Below are 20,606 nucleotides of genomic sequence, written 5' to 3' on the forward strand. Positions count from 1 at the left end.
TTCTACTTAGGAGGAACTGGTCATCTATGAAAATCAAACCAAACTATACTAAATGTCATATGGGGCAGAAGTTAAAATTGTCTTTTGAAGATCAAGTGCCTCCTGGTTCTTCTGTCAAAACAAAGTGGCTTATTACCTAGTCACACCTGCCCTTCCTGCCCCTTCTTTAATGTCTTTTTTGTTAACTTTCTTGAGTTTGGGTCTGTAGACAAGATAGGAATAGAATAGCTACTTATTTATGTTTTAATACAAAAAGTATTACAGAATTAAGAAACCGGATGGAGCAGAAATTAGAATAAACAAAAAGCTCAATCCCATTAGGTAGCATTCTTCCTGAATTATGCTGCCAATCTCCCAGGTCTACAAATTTGTTGAAATATTAAATTTCCATATAGTAAATTTTTGTACAACTTAAAGGCATTTCACTTTAACGTATAATAAACATAGGAGGAAAATTGGGCCGTATCATGTTAACCTCAAAGCACGGATTATAAACATCTTTGAATGTTCAGATTTAGGCAGACGCTCTCCTTCTCAGCTCTGGTGTTGCAAGCTGGCCTTGCTGACAGCGACAGAGAATTTCATTTACTGTTTAAGGTGCATGTGAATTTTTTTTTGTAAAAAGTCACCAAGTTAATCAAGCCCTAAATAAGTAGAAAAACGGTAATTGAGACCCACTGTAGTCATAATCCTCTTTATATTATTTGCTTTAAAATACTAAACAAATATCAGCTGCATATTAGTACTCAGTAGTCGGTCATGCAACACCTCTTTCTGTTTAGCTACCAGCCACTGTGGGGTCTTGAGATTCTTCACTAGTCATCAGAGATTCTCTCAGGCCACAGATATTTAAATGTTTCTACGGTTGCATTCAGTCTATAAGGAAAAAGTGTACTTGATGCATGTTTTATAAACCCAGACACAGATAGTTAAAACCATAGTTGGTTCTTCTATACCCAGTAGCTTTGAATTAAAAACAGATGCTTTTTCAACCAACAGCAGAGGATTCTTAGTTCTAGGAACTACTTTCCTTACCTGACACTAGAAATTGGTGATAGAAGCAGCATCCAGAATTCATAATTTAATATCTTAGGAAGAAGATGCACCTCAGTCTGGCTATTTGAAAATATATGTTTGTAGGTAAGTCTAGACTTAAGTGTTGGAGATAAAAGCTTTTCACATTTTAAAACCTATTTTTTCATGTGTATCTAGCAAAACATGGCATATGTTAGAGAACCGTTTCTTGGTCATGTTCATGTATTTTGGAGTTAAGTTGCTTGCATTCACTCTTTGAAAAGCTGCCCGTGTCTGCTGAAGTGCATTTACCATGGATGTGTTGGCACTGCAGCCAAGGGGAGAGACGCTTAGTACTTGAATCACTGAGGATGGGCTGGTTGAGGACAACTGCATGGTTTAACTTTCTTGAGTTTGGTACTGCAGACAACAGAGTAGCAGAATAGCTAACTTTATCTGTGTTTCAATACAAAAAGTACTGCAGAATTAAGGCCTGTAGTCCATACATGTTAACATATACTGAAGGTGAGAAACCACAGGTGCATATTTAGACCTTAATTTAGAGAAGGGAACAAGAGGCAGTTCCAGTCCTTAGACTGTATCAGAGGATACAGTGCATCGAAAATCCCAGAAGGTTGTCACAAAGCCCCACTTCCTTGTCCTCACCCAGTAGAACCCTGGTGTATACCTTGAGGACGTACAGAGTGGAAATGGGTATCACTGGGTATTCTCAATACTTTGCCGGTCCCTCTCGAATTAAGAGAAATATCACCCAGGGAGTCTTGGGTACCTGTAGAATGTGTTGCCCAGCACAGCTAGGGAGAACCTGTAGGAGGTACATGGGAATTTCTGCAGTTTTTAGGACGTGAAACAAGGATCCCTCTTCACTTAAATGAGAATTTGGATGTTGCACACATCAGTCCCTGACTGGTCGTGGAATGCTGACATTAAAGACTTGGTCCATTAAGACACTTTCTAATTTACTTGTGATTGTCTCTCTGTGAAGCAATTTCTCCTATTTTAAAAATATGTAAACCTAATGGTTTACTTATTCCCCTTGAGAAAATTTGGATCAGAAAAATAAATTGGCAAGATTAGGATCACCTTGAGGTTACACTGACTAGCAAAAAGTAACATTTATTCAGTAATGATTTGAGTATTTTCCTTAGCCGTTGTCGGATCCTTGTTCTTAAGGATATGGATAAAAGAAATGAAGCCTTTCTCTTCATTGCCCTGTTAAACTTAACAGGTTTCTGCCTTCTCATTGGAAGTGACAGCATGGGTATAGTAGGTATCATTGTGTGCTGGCCATGCCTCCCAGACACCCTCAGCCAGGTGACAGGATCACCCTGACTGGGAGAATAGGCTCATCTGAGGCCAATCTTTGAGCTGTTCCAATTATAGGATTTGATGATCACATAATTTTACACACTGATGATAGATGGGAATTTTACCTATCTTTTAAGTAGATTAATATTGTTTCATATTGTGTGTTTAAGTATTCACTCACCTAGTTAAAAACATTGAGTAAACTAAGTTTTTATATACACTGTTGCCATAGGATGCTTTTCCCCCTTATAAATTAGAATTTAAAACCTTTAAAAATTCACATACAGCACTTCACCATATCTGGATTCGGTCTGGGTGCTCTTCACTCACCGACGGGGTAAACATAGCTAGCTACCAGAGCTTGAATGTGATGTTTAAGGAGTTATCCAGGGATGGAAAAGCCCTTGGGACTTTTTCCAGTAGTTTGTTTTTAAACAATTCACCAGATAAATAAATTCACTAAGCAAAAAAAAAAAAAGGCATTCAGAAATACAGAGCTAAGAAGGTGATAAGACTGTGACCCTTGGGGCTTTGAAATTGGATTGGATGGAGAACATATCAGATAACTCCACTTCAGCCCCCTCCCTTCTTGCTGTTGCATACAGTTCCTGTTCTTCCTCCAGACTCCTTTACTAAACTAGCCAGTGCCTATCTCTTTGGGCCATTTACTTCTAAGTAGTTCCTAGTTTCTAGGAAAAAGAGGGGAGGAGGGAAACATCTAGTTTTGAATGAGAGAGAAACCGTAAAAGTTATGAACGATGTTAAATCAGACGCAGCCACAAACCAGAATTTTCTTTTGGGAGCAAGACCAATGAGTTACTAGAATACACAACTTTAATAATTCCACTTCTTTTGTCTCCCTCTTCTCTTCATGAAATCAGAGAGATGAGATACTGCTCTTTGAAATATTCTAAAGGTATTATTGTATTGTGTCCCTTTCCCCTCAAGCTGCTCCCTTTACACTTTTGCTCAGGCAACAAAGGACATAAGAGTATTGGCAGAAACTTGGAGTGCTTTTGTATACGCCATCTGTACATAAAAGTGTATTTATTTAATTTTTCCATTTGTATCATATTAAAGCTTTGTACAGTGTTTTAAGTTCTGTTTTAAAATTATTTTGTATTTTATTTTTATAATCTAGTAATAAAAGATTCATTCCGCATGCAAACTCTAGTTTTATTTGTGTAATGGCTTGGATTTTAAAAGTGGGAAATAGTCTTTTTCTAATGTAATAAAAGTTACTGAATGCACCAGAAGGTACAAAAACAACATCAACAGGGAGCAGAAAATGTTACTATAAATGCAGTACCACATCCAGAAGTGACCTAGAAAAAGCAGCACTGGACTAAATAGGAACTCGGTGTTCAGTGTCCCTGCAGGTAAAAACCAGGGTGGAGAAGAGAAGATGGTTACTCCTGTAATAAAATTGGAAGTGTTAAAAGCTCCCGTCAGTCCATTATTCTATCAATGTGTGGAAGCACTTTTTCCTTCTCCACAGGAAACACTCTTTGTACCACTAGTTGTTGTTTTGCCGTCGAGTCGGCCCCGACTCATAGCGACCCCTCCTTGGGTTTCCGAGGCAGTATCACTACGGAAGTAGGATTGCCCAACCTTCCTTCCGAGGAGTGGCTGGTGGGTTTGAACCGCCAGCCGTCTGGTTAGCAGGCAAGTGTCTTAGCCACTATGCTACCAGAGCTCCCACTAGAGTGATTCCTTTTCCCCACCACCTTTAGCCTGTAACCACCTTCATTTGAGCCAGAGGAAATCTGTCAGGGCCGCTCACATGGGCACTGCTTCATTCCTCCTGGTTTGATTTGACCTGGAATGTTAGTGCCATCTGTTTTTCTGGGCCTTTTTTGATTTGTCACTAAGCATGAAGGCTGGGCAATCTACTTCCGTAGTGATACCTCCTCAGAAACCCGTGGAGGGGTCGCTATGAGTTGGGTCCCACTCGACAGCAAATAACAAGAACCATCAACAACCAAAGAGGTCACTGTCTCCCATGTTTTGAAAAACTTGGGAGATTAAGAAGTAACTCAAGCTCCCAGAACCTCATCATGAATATGCCGATTGAGATTCAACTGCAAAAGTAATTGCATTAACCTGATGTAAATACATTATTACAACCTGGAAAGCATGTGCAGGGTGGCCTAGGCACTTGAAACGTTAGTGGCTTTAGAATTATAAAAAGCCTCCCGGCATGAATTGTTTTAAATGGTCAATGAGTTGATGGTTAGTGCAGGAAAACCTGTGTACCACTTGGGCCTAGGGACTGAAAACAGCCACAAGCAAAACAAAGTCAAAATGAGAGGTGAGTGACTCCTTTATGGTATACTGTTAAATCTAGAAAAATATAAATCTTCTGCTTATTACAGAAGATGTAAACTGGTGTCTAATTACGGAGAATTGTTCACCTTTACCGTCCGTCTGCTCTCCGGTTCCCTCGGTCTCCCCCGTCGCCCCACAACTACCACCACCCCGCTGCAGCTCTCACTGCCTCTGACTGTAATCGCGACGCTTAACCTTCGGGCCAGAGTAGCCTGGGCGGGGCATTAACGAGGGCGGTGGGGCGGCAATTCGCAGACCATGCGGCCTTAGCTGAGGCCTAGGGAAGCCCGCCCCGCCGGCCCCGCCTCTCCGCCCTCAGCCCAACGGTTGCCCCTCGGCCCCAGCCCCGCCCTTCCCAGGCGGCCCGTGGCGCGCCTGCGCCTGCGCAGTCGTCTTGGAGCGCCCTGATAAGGATGGCGGCCGTTTTGGAGTCGTTACTGCGAGAGGAGGTGTCGGTCGCAGCCACCGTGCGGTGGATCTCAGGAAGCACCCAGAGTTCGGAGGTAACAGCGCCAACATGCCCCCAGGCCTACCCGAATCCGCTTTCCTCGGGAGATACCACCTTCTCCAGCCCCGGCCAAGTGCACTGCAACTAGCAGCCACTGCCGGGGCGGCCCACCCTAGGCATGCCCCGCTGTTCGCGACCCCGGGCTGGCAGCTGATTCTCTTGTACCCCGACCTCTGGTTCTCCCTCAGGATGACCCTGGGGAGGCTGCCGCGCTGAGCTCACTCCGGCCACTGCGAAGGGAATTCGTGCCGTTCCTGCTGAACTTCCTAAGGGAGCAGAGCAGCCGCGTCCTCCCGCAAGGCCCTCCAACCCCCGCCAAGGCCCCGGGCGCCTCGGCAGCCCGGCCGGGGGGCCCAGCGCGGAGCAGCCGCGGGGCGCGCAGCCAGCTCTTCCCTCCGACCGAGCTCTTGGGCGCTGTCGCCGCCGAGGCCCCCCTGGCCCGCCGCGGGGGCAGGAGGCGGGGCCCGGGGTCGGCCCGCGAGCGGGGAAGCCGCGGCCCGGGGACCCTAGAGGAGGTGGTCAGCGGGGAGAACCTGCCCTGGGCCGGGGGCCGGAGGCCTAGAGGCTCTGGCAGTCCTGGCAGCCCCAGCCTTGGGCTCTCTGATCCACCAAACTTAAGCAACCTGGAAGAGTTCCCTCCCGTAGGCTCAGTTCCCCCCGGCTCTGCAGGGTGAGAATCAGATCTCAGGAGATGGATGGGTGGCACTGAAGGCTATCTTAGGGGTGGCCATAAATCGGGTCTGGGTGCTCCGGGGTAAAGGGTGAGAACAGCTAGAAGGTTGACAGTGAGATAGCTACGGTGGTGAGGGGGGTTTGCAAGGCGCTGAGCTCTTGTGGTGGGAGGGGTGGATGTCGGAGAAGCAATTTGAGAGAAACCTGTGGCTACTCTCAGCAGGATGAAGCCATCTCGCAGGATCAATCCAACTCCAGTGAGTGAAGAGCGGTCACTCTCCAAGCCAAAGACCTGCTTCACCTCACCCCCAATCAGCTGTGTCCCCAGTTCCCAGTCCTCAGCCCTGGATACTTGCACCTGGGGCCTTGGCCTTCCCCCAGCGTGCAGAAGTCTGCAGGAAGAGCGGGAGATGCTTAGGAAGGAGCGGTATGGCCTTGCTGCTCCCTGTAGTGTCCGCTTCTTCCCTGCAGGGGATCTGCTGGCTGTCCCCTGAGGTTGACTGTTTCCTGGGCTGTCGATGACTTCTCTGGAGGGACTTGAGTGTATCTGTGATGGGGAAGCCTTGCTGATAACATTCCTCTATGTCCACAGCTCTAAGCAGCTGCAGCAGTCACCTACCCCTGCCTGTCCCACTCCTGAATCAGGATCTCTCCTGCCCAGCCGGACAGGAAGCCTCACAGCTGAACCTGCTGACCCTGCCAGAGTGTCTTCCTGCCAGCGACTAAAGCTGGTAGCCCTTGTCTACTCCTCATGCATTGCTGGTGAGTGAAAGCAAAGGGAGATGGAGTGGAGATACTTGGAGAAGTTCAGGGTAGGAGAATTGGTGAAACACATGGAGCTGAGCCTTGGCTTTGAATGTTCCCCCAATACTCTGGGGTTTCTTTTTGTAACTAGAAAATCTGGTACCAAACCTCTTCTTGGAGCTTTTCTTCGTCCTTCAGCTTCTTACTGCCCGCAGGATGGTGGCTGCCAAGGATGATGACTTTGAACCAAGCCCAGATGCCATAGGTCAGTGGGGAAGCATCCTTTTGAGAAATGGCATCAGAGATTGAAAAAGTCAACTGACAGCTTGCTTCTATCCTTATAGATTCCCTGGAAAGCCCATTGTTCCAGAGTGTCCATGACTGTGTCTTTTTTGCCGTACAGGTTTTAGAGCATCAATTTCAGTGAGTTCCCCTGACTGAGGCATTTGAGCCTTTTTCCCATTGTCTGCTTTGTTCTCTGGCCACTTGCGATGAATCCTTGTGTTTAACACAGGTGCAGTGACCCTGGACCTTTTCTTACCTGTAACTTTGTGTCATGCTTATGAAATTAGCCCCCAAAAGAGTCAAACTGCTCTTGCCCCCATGGTCTTAGCAGCTGACCTTTGGGTTTGTGTCATATGTTCCAGCCTTCCTCTCTTGTTCCTTGCTCTGTAAGGTCTCGTTTCCTCCCCTTTTGCTTCTGTCATCTTTGATTCTTAGATAGTGACTTCGCCCTACAGATCAAGGCCCTGTCCCTGCTCTGTGCTCCAGATGTGCTTGGTGTGATAGTGGTGCCAGCTTCCCCTGCAGCCTGTGTCCCATTCTCACTTATCTCTGCTCTTATCCCTAAAGGGTTCTTTCCTACCTGGACAAAGGGACCTTGAAGCTGTTGGCTGAGAATGAGAGGCTCCTGTGCTTCTCGCCAACTCTGCAAGGCCGCCTGAGAGCTGCTTACGAGGGCAGTGCTGCCAAGGTAGTGACTCCAGCTTAGATATTTACTCCCCTGGATTTGGTGCTTCCTAACCTTTGTAACTCAGGCAACGTAGCTCATGCCACTTACATGTTATGTGGGCTACCTCTGGGCTGGGAGAGGGAGTGAAGTTTTCTGACCCTGACTTCTGCAGGCTTTGGTTCCTAATGCCACTGCCAAATTTTAGGTATCTCTTGTGATGCCACCCTCTGCCCAGGCTGTCTCCTTTCAGCCAGAAACTGACAATCGTGCCAACTTCTCCAGTGACCGAGCCTTTCATACCTTTAAAAAACAAAGGTAATTTTTTTTTTTTTTTTAAATAAATAACTTTTGAGGAGGGGATGAGGTGACGTCTGGTACAAGCAGCTGTTTAGTCCTCATATTACAGAAACAAGCGATTTGGCACTTATAGGTGGTAGTTAGCACCACCAGGCCCTTCTGGTGGCCAGCTGTCATAATGGCCATTTAGTCTCATTGTTTCATGCCCATGGACTTGAACCCCCACCTTAGCCAACTGTCTCACTGGTATATGGCTTTAGTCACAGGGTTCTCAGAGTGCTGAGATCCAATTTCACTGTGCACAGAAGTGTGTGAAGCATAGACATCTGAGAGGATCAGATGGGGGTCAGTGAACAGGATTATACTCTAGACCAAGGACAGATTCAGCTGAGGCTAATCTTGCACAGATACCCGTGATACAAAATACCTGCAATCCTTACAGGAACAACAGAAGACAGACATAGAGCAATTGCTCACAGACAGCCAGACACTGTGGGACAGAGATCTAATGAATCTACCGACTCAGGACCATAGTATTGGGGGACACCAGGCCCAATTGGCACAATAAAATACATAAAAATCTTGTTCCACAACCTATGTTGGTGAGTAGTGACTGGGGTTTTAAAAGCTTTCAAGCGGCCATCTAAGATGCAGCTAATGGTCTCCTATTGTTGGAGGCGAAGAAGAGTGGAAAAAAAAAAAAAAAAAAGGCAGCAGTCACTCCTAGGACATGATGGACATCGAGACCAGAAGAACTACATGGTGCCAACTACCAATGCCAACCACTCGGGAAAGGATCAAAACTGGAGATCCTGGATAGCGTGGGAGGAAAAATGTGGAACAAAATCTGAAAACACAATAATGACCAGAATTACTTGTCAGATGGAGTCTGATGGGACCCCCAATACTATGGCCCTGGGCTATCCTTCAGGCCTGGAATAAAACTCACTCCCAGGGGGTGGGTCTCAGCCCAGTAGTGAACAAGATGTACATGCAGACCACTCAACCCAGGGTGGCACACCCACATACACTATAGAGATGCATCCCTTGGAGCAATCGACCAGAGGGGGAACATTTGCATGGAGGAAATGCAGGACACAAAGGAGTGCAGAATTATGAGGGGCACAGACGGGGGTGGGGTTACTGGGCAGGGAGCAGAGCAGACTGCGTTAGGTTTGGGGATGGTAATTGGGGAGTGAAACCAAATGTACATGAGTTGTTGAATGTAAAACAAACTCTGCTCTAAACTTGCACCTAAAGCACAATCAAAAAAAAAAAAAATGTGAAGTAGGTGCTACTTCATCCACCACCTAGTGGGACTGGGGGTCTGTAGCATTATCATCATGTAAATAAATTTGGAGAGATTCAGGAATGGCACTGTGGGCAGCATAATGAAGTCCTGTCCCAGTGCATCTGTGCCCAGGAAGGTGCTCCTGGGAGTGGGAATGAGTTTGAGGCAACTTTGCCTCAGCTGATCAGTCACTGTTGTGTGTGTGTGTGTGTGTGTGTGTGTGTGTGTCTGTCAGGGATGTGTTTTACGAAGTGCTTCGAGAGTGGGAAGATCGCCATGAGGAGCCCGGCTGGGATTTTGAGAAGGGCTTGGGCAGCAGGATCAGGTGGGTGCTGTAGTAACATGTCAGCCAGGTTGCTTCCTACGGTGAGCAGCTTGGTGCTTGGGTAGCTGACTGGATAGAGCAAGGCTTTCCTTCCACTCTTTCTAATCTAGAGTGGCTCTTTTGTCTTCCTTAGTCTCACCAGTTATTTCTAATTCTGCCTTCTCTCAAAAGGGACGGATGGATGTGTCTTTCTAGCCCTTCCTACTCAGAATTGTTTCATACTTGTTCAATGATTGAGAATGCCAAGAAAAGTGCAGAGCTTTAGTTTTAGTCTAGGTCACTGGTTAGATCCTTTCCAACCTCGACTTTTCTACATCTTCTAATTTGGGCAAGTCTGATAACCTTGCATAGTTAGATAATTAGGACATAGAAGGAATATTCTGTCCAGCGTGCTACCCTCTGTACTGGTTATTGAAACTAACTGGTGCTTAATGTGGACTCAAGATTTGAGGGGTGGTATTTCTTAGCCTCGAGGGGTCCTGGTGCTGTAGGAGATGGTCCTTATCTCTTACCATATCCCTGTGTAGGCCAGCCCTGGCAGAGGTCTGGTGGAGCCCCTGGTGAAGGCTGAAAAGCCCAAGAGCTGGCCTGCTCTGTTGGCTCTTTCTCCCTCTTCCCTTCTCTCCTCACTTTCCTTCCGGCCTCTCATTATTTAGGGCCATGATGAGTCAACTCTCCGCAGCTTGCAGCCACAGCCACTTTGTTCGGCTCTTCCAAAAGCAACTTCTCCAGGTAACAGCCCCAGGAGGACAAGAATCTATAGCACACAGGTGTTGTAGGCAGCCCGTAATGGCTGGCACTTTAGGGCAAATGTCTATGCTGATGTTTGAACAGGAGTTCTGTTCCCTGGGTGGTGGCTGAAACTCCGGAAGCCAGATAGGAGCCTGAGCGCTTTCTCAGGCCTGGACCCCAGGCTTGGGAGAAAGATAGGCCTAGTTTCAATTCTTAGCTCTTACTACTTTACTGTTGAGTGACCTAGGCAAATGCTTAACCTGAATTTTAGTTTCAGTTTCTTTATCTGTAAACTGAGGCTATAATCCCTACATTAAAAAATGTATCTCAAGCATCTGACAGGATTGGCATCCTGTAAATGTTTCTTACTACCACCTTACTTTTTTACACTTTTTCCCCCATTTAATCTTTTTATTTAAAAATTAATTTTTTAAAATTGTTTAATTTCTCTCCTCCTTCTCCCTGCCCAGATGTGTCAGTGCCCTGGTGGGACTGGGGGCACTGTCTTGGGTGAGGCTCCAGATGTGTTAAATATGCTAGGAGCTGACAAGTTGGGGCGGTTGCGGCGCCTACAGGAACGACTCGTGGCTCCTCAGAGCAGTGGGGGACCCTGTCCACCCCCCACCTTCCCAGGTTGTCAAGGCTTCTTCAGGGATTTCATCTTGAGTGCCAGCAGGTAAAGGCTGTGTCCTTTGGGGCTGGGGCAGAGGCCAGGAGAGGTTGGTCTTCCTGTAAGGGCAGGCAGCCCTCATCTCTCCTCTGCCCGGGCTATAATGGGATGGGACTGTCTTCTCTTGGCTCCTCTTAGCTCACGCTTTCTATTCCATTTCACTCAAGTCTGTTACCCACATAGGTAATTTCTTTTCTCCTTGGCCTCTACTCTCTACCCATCTAATCCTTTCTGTCTGTAGCACTTCTCTATTTTGGTTCTTCCTATATATACCTCTTCCAGTGCCCCCCTCTTTTTTGCCCTCCCTTCCTAGTTTCCAGTTTAATCAGCATCTCATGGATAGTCTGAGCTTAAAGATACGGGAGCTCAATAACCTTGCCCTGCCTCAGCATGAGCCTAGTGATGAAGATGGGGAGTCGGATGTGGACTGGCAGGTTAGAAAACAGAACAAGGGAAATGGTGGGGTTCTGACCTCAAAGGCAAGGGGTATTTTTAAGAAGAACTTTATAACACATTTGGTTTGTTCTAGAGGCCTTGTCCTTAGGACCTTTTATTTCCCGTGAATCCCTGCAGAGTGAAAGGAGGCAGTTTGCTGTGGTGCTGCTCAGCCTGAGGCTTCTGGCTAAATTCCTGGGCTTTGTGGCTTTCCTGCCATATCGGGGTCCTGAACCTCCTCCGACCCGTGAACTTCAGGACTCCAACTTGGCCCTGAGAAGCCAGGTGAATGGGGGGAATTCTGGCCAGGAGGAAGCTGGGAAGAGCAGCAAAGCACTGAAGTTGATTGGTTTCCTTGACCATTCAGGAAACCAGGCAGGTTAGAGGGCAATACCCAGCCCCTCCCAGGGGCCTGCCCACTGACTGGGCACTGGCTCCCCCAGGTCCCTCCAGTCTTGGATGTGCTGGCTCTGCTGCAGCAGGGTCTCGGGGCCCACCGAGCAGTGCTCACCGTGCCCTGGCTGGTGGAGTTCCTTTCCTTTGCTGACCACATTGTTCCCTTGCTGGACTATTACCGGAGCACCTTCATTCTCCTGCTGCGCCTTCATCGGTGAGTAGAGAAAGGAGCACAGGGCGAGGCTTGAGAAGAGGGTGGGGAGAATGGTGCTCGGACCCAGTGTTCAAGGACAGGGGTGAGCCATCTGTGCTTTGTATGTGGCACTGTAGCCACCAGTGAACTGCAAAGGGCAGGCAGGGTTTGGTCCACAAAGACAGTGGGCAGGTATTCGCGCTTTCATTGGCCCTTTTCTGTTTCTGCTGTGGCCCAGCTGAGGGAGTACAGCTGTGTGGTGGGAGCAAGAAAAGATCCCAGTTGCCTGCGATCCCCGTTAGGTCTGCTTTTGAGAATCACCTCCTGACAGTCGCCTTTTGACTTCATTCAGTTTCTTTCTTGGCACAAATTGTACTTATACCTTCTATTTACTTTTCAGGAGCTTGATCTTATCCAAGGAGAGTGAAGGGGAGATGTGTTTCCTGAACAAGCTGCTGCTGCTTGCTGTCCTGGGCTGGCTTTTCCAGGTTGGGAGAGTGAGAGTCCACATGAGGGAGGGGAGGGGTCGCTGTGGCTCGGGATGCAGAGAGAATTAATGCCTCAGCCTGAACGAAGCAGGGCCAGAAGATGAGGTTCAGGAGAGGTGTTGGAATTATCAGTTTCAGAGGAAGGTTGCTGCGAACCTTGTGCTTAAACCCTGGAACCATGAGGCTGGAAGGTGATGAGTTTCTGAGAATTTGGTTAGAACTTTGACTAATCTCTTGCAGATTCCCACTGTCCCTGTGGATTTATTCTTTCTGGAAGAGGGTCAGTTGGTTGCCTTTGAAGTGGATGCAGTGGCCTCAGAGCATGGCTTGGTAAGAGGTGAAGTCCAGCCAGAGCCCCAGGAAATCGTGGAAATAAAGGAGGGGTGGGGCTGTCCAGAAAGGCCCAGCAGGAGGCAAACCAGGATAGATGCTGGGCAAGGGCTCAGGGGTATTTTTAAGAATGCTCAGCATTCTCACACCTGACTGGCCCATTTCTGGGCATGTTGGGAAAGACATGAAGCCTGCCTACTCTCCCAGCTCTCACCTCTTTTCCCCACAGGATAGCATGCCTGTGGTGGACCAGCAGCTGCTTTATACCTGCTGCCCCTATATTGGTGAGTCTTTCCTGGGGTTTCCTTGGTCCTTACCCTGTTCCTTCACAAATCCAAAACGCACCACATGGCCTAACACCCTGATACAGTGTTCTGTTCCTAGGTGCTCCCCAGGTGCCTCTGCCTCTTTACTTGACAAATGTTTAAAAAGTCCCAGATGCTTGTAGGCAGTGGGGCTGGAATTAAGAACTTGGGCTTTCCTGATGCAGGAGAGCTCCGGAAACTTCTTGCTTCATGGGTATCAGGCAGCAGTGGACGGAGTGGAGGCTTCGTGAGGAAAATCACCCCCACCACAACCACCAGCCTGGGTGCCCAGCCTCCCCAGACAACTCAGGGACTGCAGGTAAAGGGCAGGGTGGAGGGAGGCAGCGGCTTGCTTGGATGAAAGCAAGCCTTTACTGGATTGCCTCACCCCACCACAACAGGCACAGCTTGCCCAGGCCTTTTTCCACAACCAGCCACCCTCCCTGCGCAGGACTGTGGAATTTGTGGCAGAGAGAATTGGATCCAACTGTGTCAAACATATCAAGTGAGTGGGTTGGGTAAGGGCGGGGGATGAAGCTATTGAGGGCCCATCTAATGACCTTGTTGCCAGCCTGAGGAAGGCTACCTTGAAGGAGGTGAGAATTAGGCTAAAACTATTAATAGTCTTTGAAAAAAGTTCCAGTCAAATTTTCTGAGATTTGTAGCCCCTTTTCCACTCAACCCTTCCAACTGTCTCCAAATTTTGCTGTCCCTGCTGCAGGGCCACGCTGGTGGCAGATCTGGTGCGCCAGGCAGAAGCACTTCTCCAAGAGCAGCTGGTCACACAGGGACAGGAAGGAGGAGATCCAGCCCAGCTGTTGGAGATCCTGTGTTCCCAGCTCTGTCCCCACGGGGCCCAGGCATCAGCCCAGGGGCGAGAGTAAGAAACACTAATCTATTTGGACCCTCTCAACGCCTCTCTCTTAGCTTTTATTTTTCTGTCCTTTTATCTCTCACACTCATAACTTTTACTCCACTTCTTCTCCTGCTATCTTCCTCCCCCAACCTGTGATAAACTCCGAAAATTCAATTGGATGAGTCTGTAGTGCTGTAGGACAGGTGATGGGGCAAGGGCGGGAGGGCTGACAGTGCTTGTCCCTGGGCTGAGCCGTCCTATGCAAGGGAGTGGTGATTGTGAGCCACAGTGAAATATCTAGACACGGTGACCTCATCCTTTTCCTCATGTCTCGTTTCAGGTTCTGCCAGAAGAAGAGTCCTGAGGCTGTGCGGGCACTGCTTCCAGAAGAAACCCCAACAGCTGTATGTAGGAAGCTGCCCTCTCACAGTCCTTGGGGGCCGGGAGCTAGAAGGCTGAGAACAGGTGGTGGGAGAGGCATATTGCATGGCTGTGTTTGTGTGCACACATGTGACTGCATGCAGTCCCTCTGCGTCACAGGTCCTAAGGAGCGCAGAGAACATTGCCATGGGGCTTGCGATAGAGAAGGCCTGTGCTTGGTTGTCAGCCAACATCACAGGTAAGGTCCAGAAAAGGAGATTGGCTGGATAAAGTTTTTAAAAAGTGGGCTGGCAGGGAGACAGAGGCATTTTTGGAGAGATGGGACTCAGGGCCAGTTGGACAGAGGGAAAGGCAGAGTGAGCCCGTCCATGCAGGCCCGCTCCGGTGACCTCGCCTCTGTTCTCCCTCTGCCCTGCAGCGCTGATTAGAAGAGAGGTGAAAGCGGCTGTGAGTCGCACACTTCGAGCCCAAGGTCCTGAACCAGCTGCCCGGGGGGAGCGGAGGGGCTGCCCCCGTGCCTGTGAGCACCGTGCTCCCCTCCCCTCCCACCTCATCTCCGAGATAAAAGTACACAGCTACCCTCCTCCCTTTGGCTTCCCTGCTCCCTCTCCCTGCTCTTCTCCTGGTTGCCTTCCTTTCTTACACCAGCTCCAGTATTTATATATACAACTTTCCTGTGCTATCCAAATAGTTCATATTTCATTTTGACTAAATGCATATTACACAGATGACAGGAGTGAGGTGGTGAATGGCTATACAGTACAGAAGTCTCTAAGGGACAGTCACCCCAGTTTTTGGATATAATTTCAGAAATATTCTATGCTGGCAGTTGTAAAAAATATATGTATCTATTCTTTTAATTTTATTCAGATTCGAGCAGGGGTCTAGAGCAAGGGTCAGCAAGCTAGGGCCCATGGGCCAAATCCAGCCAATCCCCTATTTCTGTAAGTAACAGTTTTACTGGAACACAGCCACGCTTACTCCTTACGGCCATGGTTACATTTTACATGTTGTCTGAAGCTGCTTCTGTGGTTCAGCAGCAGAACTGATTAGTTGTGACAGAGACCAATGACCAGCAAAGCCTAAAATACTAACAGCCCTGGTCTGGAACAGTAGTGTAGAAATGAAGATTTGGAATAGGAACTAAAAATTAAACCACCAAACCTACTGCCATCTAGTTGATTCTGACTCAGTGACCTTATGGGACAGAGTAGAACTGCCCTATAGAGTTTCCAAGACTGTGAATCTTTACAGAAAGCAGACTCCCTCAGCTTTGTCCCGCAGAGGCACAATGGGTGCAAATTGCTGACCTTTTGGTTAGCAGCATTCTAGCAGCTGAATGCGTTAACCATGCCACCAGCGCTGCTGTAGGCATTAAGGAGTAACTAAAAATGGAGATTACAGAGAAGGAAGAAAAGGCTAAGTGGCCATTAGATACTGGTTCTCAATATGCAAGAGGATTTCTATACTGAATCCTCTGCTCTCCTAAGATGAACAGAGAAGGGGGAGAGGGGGAGACAGAGATTAAGACTAAGCAACCAGTAGGACAGATGATTCAGAAGTTCACCTGAAGGCTTTAAGAATTAGATGACTCTGGTTAAGTACAGTTTTGTCCCAAGCTGAGTGGCATCTCAAGATATTTGCCAGTGGGCCCTGCCTCGTATAGCATAGCATATTGTCCTTCAGCTTACCTGCTCCATCTGTTCTCTCTTTGGCTGTCCACTCATGGTTGCTTCTCCCAGCTGTGCTGTCCTGACTCCCAGGCCTAACAGCACCTTGATCCAGTCACTCTACCCTCAGGGCCCTGTCTTCCTTTTCCTTCTGCCCCTCTCCACTGGCTGACTTGCCTCCCCACCCCCAGCCCAGTTCTCTGGCTTCCTAATCTCATCATCAGTCTCAACCCCCTTTCTTCCTCCATAGGATGTGCTCTCTCTGGCTGTGGGGCCCCGAGATCCTGAGGAGGGAGTGTCCCCAGAGCATCTGGAGCAACTCCTAGGCCAGTTGGGCCAGACACTGCGGTGCCGTCAGGTGAGACGTGGCATCTTGCCACACAGAGGATGCTTTTCTTGTGTATCCTTGTCTAGTGCCTAAGGATCCAGTTTGATTTAGGGCTGCTGCTGTAAGGATGGTGGTAATGTCTGGGGTTTCCTTTTTGCCACAGTTCCTGTGCCCACCTGCTGAACAGCACCTGGCCAAGTGCTCAGTGGAGTTAGCATCCCTCCTTGGTATGGTTCCCTTTTACCAATTGTCCTCTTGCTAGATACCCAAGGTGTCTAGCGCCCTTTTCTGCTCTACTTCCTGGGGCTGGCCAGGTGACCCCACCTTTGTTTACTAAACCCTGGCTTTCCTTTCTTCCCACAGTTGCAGACCAAATTCCTGTCCTTGGAGCCCCAGCACAGCACAGGCTGGAGAGGGGCCAGGCCCGAAGGCTCCTACAGGAGCTGCTTTCCCTTTGGAAGGACGACTTTCAGGTGCCGGTTCCACTACAGCTGCTGCTGAGGCCAAGAAATGTGGGGCTTCTGGCAGACACTCGGCCAAGAGATGTGAGTCAGTGAGCAGGGTGGAAGGAGAGTCAGAAAAGCTTAGCCTTGTGCATTCATGTTCTTACACCCACCCTCTCACCCCTAAAGACAGGGTCTTGATGTACTTCTCTGACAACTCTAACATTCCCCTTGCTTTGTTTTGCAGTGGGACTTGCTGCTGTTCTTGCTCCAAGAGCTAGTCAAGAAGGGTCTGATGGGACAAACAGAGATAGAGGCCTACTTGGGCAGCCTCCATGAGGCTCAGTGGCCAGGGGTAAGGAGTCCTGTCTTTTACATAACCTTTTATCCAGAAAAGGGGTCAAATGATGGGGCCTGCCATTCATAGGATCTTCTCAAAGCTAAGTGTCCTTAAGGACCACCCTGAAGTTCAGTGGAGACAGGGAAGGCAGGCAGTTGGTTGGAAAGCATCATGGCACAGTGAGGATGGGTTTCTTAAATTAGAATAACCTAGATTTTAGTCTCAGCTGGCACTTACTGGTGCCAAGCTTGGCACTTACAATGTGCACAAGATGGTGTGGCACCTAAGTACTCAGTAGATAGTGATGTTACCATAGCCATTTTGAGTCCACACACATCAGTTACAGTGAAGCCTAGTCTCCCAGCAGAGCACACTCTTGCTGCCTGTCACTGCTTTGGGACAGAGTTGCAAGTCCATTTCAGTGCAGAAGGCAGTATAAGTAATAGCTAGACTGTCTACTCAACTGGTTAGTGAGGGCTTTTTAGTAGAAAGGATGAACCTTCCACAATTACATGTTTGCCTTCTCTTCCGTTTTTCTTATTCTTGGTCCAGGACTTTTCTAAAGAATTAGCAACTCTGTGCAACCTGTTTCTAGCTGAGCCCCACATGCCAGAACCACAGCTAAGAGCTTGTGAGCTGATGCAGCCAAACCGGGGTACTGTGCTGGCCCAGAGCTAGGATGAGAGGTGGCCCTGCCTTGGGCGTCTCACCAGAATCTGGGAACCGCACCTGACTGTGCCTCAGGAGGAGGCCCAAGAGCCCAGTGCCACTCCAAGTGCCCACTGCTGACCCTTGCTGGTGCCTTTCCCTGAGTGTACATTAGGGAGTAGCTGTGTCTGATGTAATCAGATTTTCTGCTCAGATATGAAGGAAGCGTGTGGATGCTTGCTGCCCCACCATCAACTGCAGGCTTGCTGACCAGGTTCCTAGAGGAAGGACAGCCGAGCCTCCAGTCCCAGAGCAGAAGAGTTGGCGTTTATCACTTCGATATTAAATGACATACATGGGCTTCTTGGAGAGTTCAAGCCCTACTTGCTGCTATCCCAGCATCTCTTTAAACTTTGTGGTTTTGAAGAATCATGATAGAAGCAAATAATTTGAGAGAGCATGAATTCCGGGAGGTCTACGTTTCCTTACTACGAGGAGCAATCTCCTTGAAAAGGCAGCACAACAGAGAGGCTAGGAGGCACAGACTGAAACCTGCCTCTACCCTTGTACTTCCCCACCTTCAGCCCCTCACAGGTAGGAACTCTTTAGATCTCCTATCCAAGGACTAAGCACAGGGCAGGCCATTAGAGCTTTTAAAAATAAACCCTCTTCTTTTCCAAGGGCTTGATGTTATTTTCATTCTACATTGGAAAGGTAGGGCTCTGATGCCTGGCTGTGTGGATCACAGGCTGAGCTGCCCAGCCTCACGTTCCAGTACATGAGACCTGAGGCCAGAGAGCCAGTCGGATTTGCTTCTGATAGTATTGACTTTGTGCAGCTGGCCCAGTGTGCCCTTTCATTTGCAGGAGGAAGGTTCAGGATAATGTACAAAGATATTTCCTATTGAAACTGCAGTCTTGGTATGCTGGTTTTCTTGGGGCTTTTGATTTGGCTCAGTTCAAGCATTCTACTTCATGATTAAAGTCATTTGTCAAGATCCTATCTCTAAATGAACAACTGATTTTGACTAAACAAGCAAATGAAATCACATTACTCTTATAATATGCATTAAGTTCATTCCTTTAAAATTCGTTCTTTTTGTATTTTGACAGCGTGTACAGAGATTCCGGCTCTGTTTGGGGACGTGGAGGGCAGTCAGTGAACCTGTTGAAGTGGCTTGCAAATCTTGTTTGTACATATTTCTGCATATCTCTTGGGGGAAGAGGACTCTGACCCAAGGAAGGTTAAGATTCTCTAGGCCAAAAGGGATCCTCTTATGTGACCACAGCAAAGCTGGAGGATCAGCGGGGAGCCCTCACTTGCAGTAAATCCCATCACACTAAAGAAAGAATGGGAGTATTTCTCAACCACCACTTTGTGACTGTGCTGCTTGCTCCTGGGTGTCCCAATGCCTACCCAGTCAGACCATGCCTTTCTTCAGACTCTTCCTACTCGTTTTTAACAAATTTCTGCATTTGACTCTTCTTCTAATCTCTTCATTTTCAAGGCCCTTTCCTTATGCCCTTTAAATCCAACTTACACTACAGCAAACTCAGAACATTTTGAATGCCTACGAATCAAAAAGCATTAAGTGCGGTTGAACTAAGCATCACCACAGGAAGCTGGTAAGGCCCAGGGGTAAGCAACAACCTGGTGGCTACTTTAATTTGTTCCAGGTGACACAGCTGAGGTGTGAGATGGGCCAGGCAAGTGAGTGGGGAGGAAAACATTTAGCCACAAGGATGCTGCCGTTGAAGAGCTGCTCCACAGCCTAGGCTTAAAGCCTGCCAAGTTAAAAAAAAATTCCTGGGACCATGAATGGAAATGAACTCTCTCCGAATTCAGGAGCCTTCCTGCTAGCTGCCTACTCTAAGCAGTGAAATACTTTTAAGAATTAAGGAGACAGGCAGCTAATGCTTTGATACTCCTCCTACAAAGTTCAACTAGTCAATAAATTAGATTCCATTTTATGTATTTGCTCTTTACTGTCTACCACTGGTTTTCAAAATGTCCTCAGACAAGCAGCATCAGCGTCATGTGGGAACTTGTTGTTAGAAATATAAATACTTGGGCCCCAGAAACTCCAGTGGTGGGACCCAGCATTGTGTGTGGTAACAAGTCCTTCAGTTGATTTCAGAACCATCTATCTAAAATCTGAGTTCATTGTGGATCAGTTCGGGCAGGGTCCCTGGATCACCTTTCATATTTTAGCATTTTGCTACAAGATCAGCCTCAGTTAACATTTAGGTTGAGGTCTGCAGTGTGGCTCCTCCAGAAAGGGTATAAGATCGGCTCTCAGTTACCATACATTCAGATTCCGATACATGATCTTCCAGGGGCCTGTGGTCACCATTAGGTATTGCAGCAATTGCTCTGGAACCTTCCTATTATGCCACACAGTTGGGCAGCTAATCTGGTTGTTCATTACCAGTGCGAAGCGGTGCTGAGCAAGCTTAGGGAAGCCACTCAGCACATGCTTGAAACTGGGCCACTAGGGTAAACACTGCCATTAGGATCTCTAGGCTGAATTTGGCTGAGCTCAGACGGCACACTGGGGGGTACCCTGAGGCAGTCTTCAGTAGGTAAAAGTACACATAAGACTTAATTTTCCAGTGTTCTGACTTTTTTGGTCAAAAGTCTTATAAAAGTCATTTATATATGAAGAGAGGTGGGGAGTACATAAATAGGGTGTTAAGTATATCAGTATTACCAAAAAAAAATAAATAAATAAATAAAAGTTGAAAAGCAATTTAAAAGTCAGTCCTTCAATCAATATGTAAATAACTTAATCTGAGGTCACAGGGAAAAAAATAAAACCTGCAAAACACTTTTAGAAAAATAAATCTCTGCTGCACTATACAGAAAATCACTTTTACCACATCTTAGTCCCCACATGGCACCCTCTTTCCACCAAAGATTCTGGCACCAGAA

The 20,606-nt window shown here is 47.8% G+C and overlaps 1 protein-coding gene across 1 annotated transcript; it reads left to right on the forward strand.

Moving 5' to 3' along the window:
- Positions 1 to 5,084: 5,084 nt before the first annotated feature.
- Positions 5,085 to 17,705, forward strand: CDAN1 (codanin 1). The gene is made up of 28 exons (XM_007935271.2): positions 5,085 to 5,174; positions 5,368 to 5,849; positions 6,075 to 6,278; positions 6,444 to 6,613; positions 6,747 to 6,860; positions 6,940 to 7,018; positions 7,448 to 7,568; positions 7,753 to 7,862; positions 9,371 to 9,460; positions 10,117 to 10,192; positions 10,663 to 10,868; positions 11,176 to 11,296; positions 11,436 to 11,582; positions 11,741 to 11,907; positions 12,287 to 12,374; positions 12,615 to 12,704; positions 12,934 to 12,988; positions 13,195 to 13,328; positions 13,411 to 13,514; positions 13,731 to 13,889; positions 14,206 to 14,269; positions 14,406 to 14,484; positions 14,665 to 14,813; positions 16,167 to 16,274; positions 16,408 to 16,471; positions 16,608 to 16,789; positions 16,935 to 17,042; positions 17,580 to 17,705. The coding sequence occupies exons 1-28, from the start codon at positions 5,085 to 5,087 to the stop codon at positions 17,703 to 17,705; spliced, it is 3,687 nt and encodes a 1,228-aa protein (XP_007933462.1).
- Positions 17,706 to 20,606: the final 2,901 nt, after the last annotated feature.

This window comes from Orycteropus afer, unplaced genomic scaffold (assembly GCF_000298275.1).
Source record: "Orycteropus afer afer isolate SDZICR_OR568_19922 unplaced genomic scaffold, OryAfe1.0 scaffold00026, whole genome shotgun sequence".
Classification (NCBI taxonomy): Eukaryota; Metazoa; Chordata; class Mammalia; order Tubulidentata; family Orycteropodidae; genus Orycteropus; species Orycteropus afer.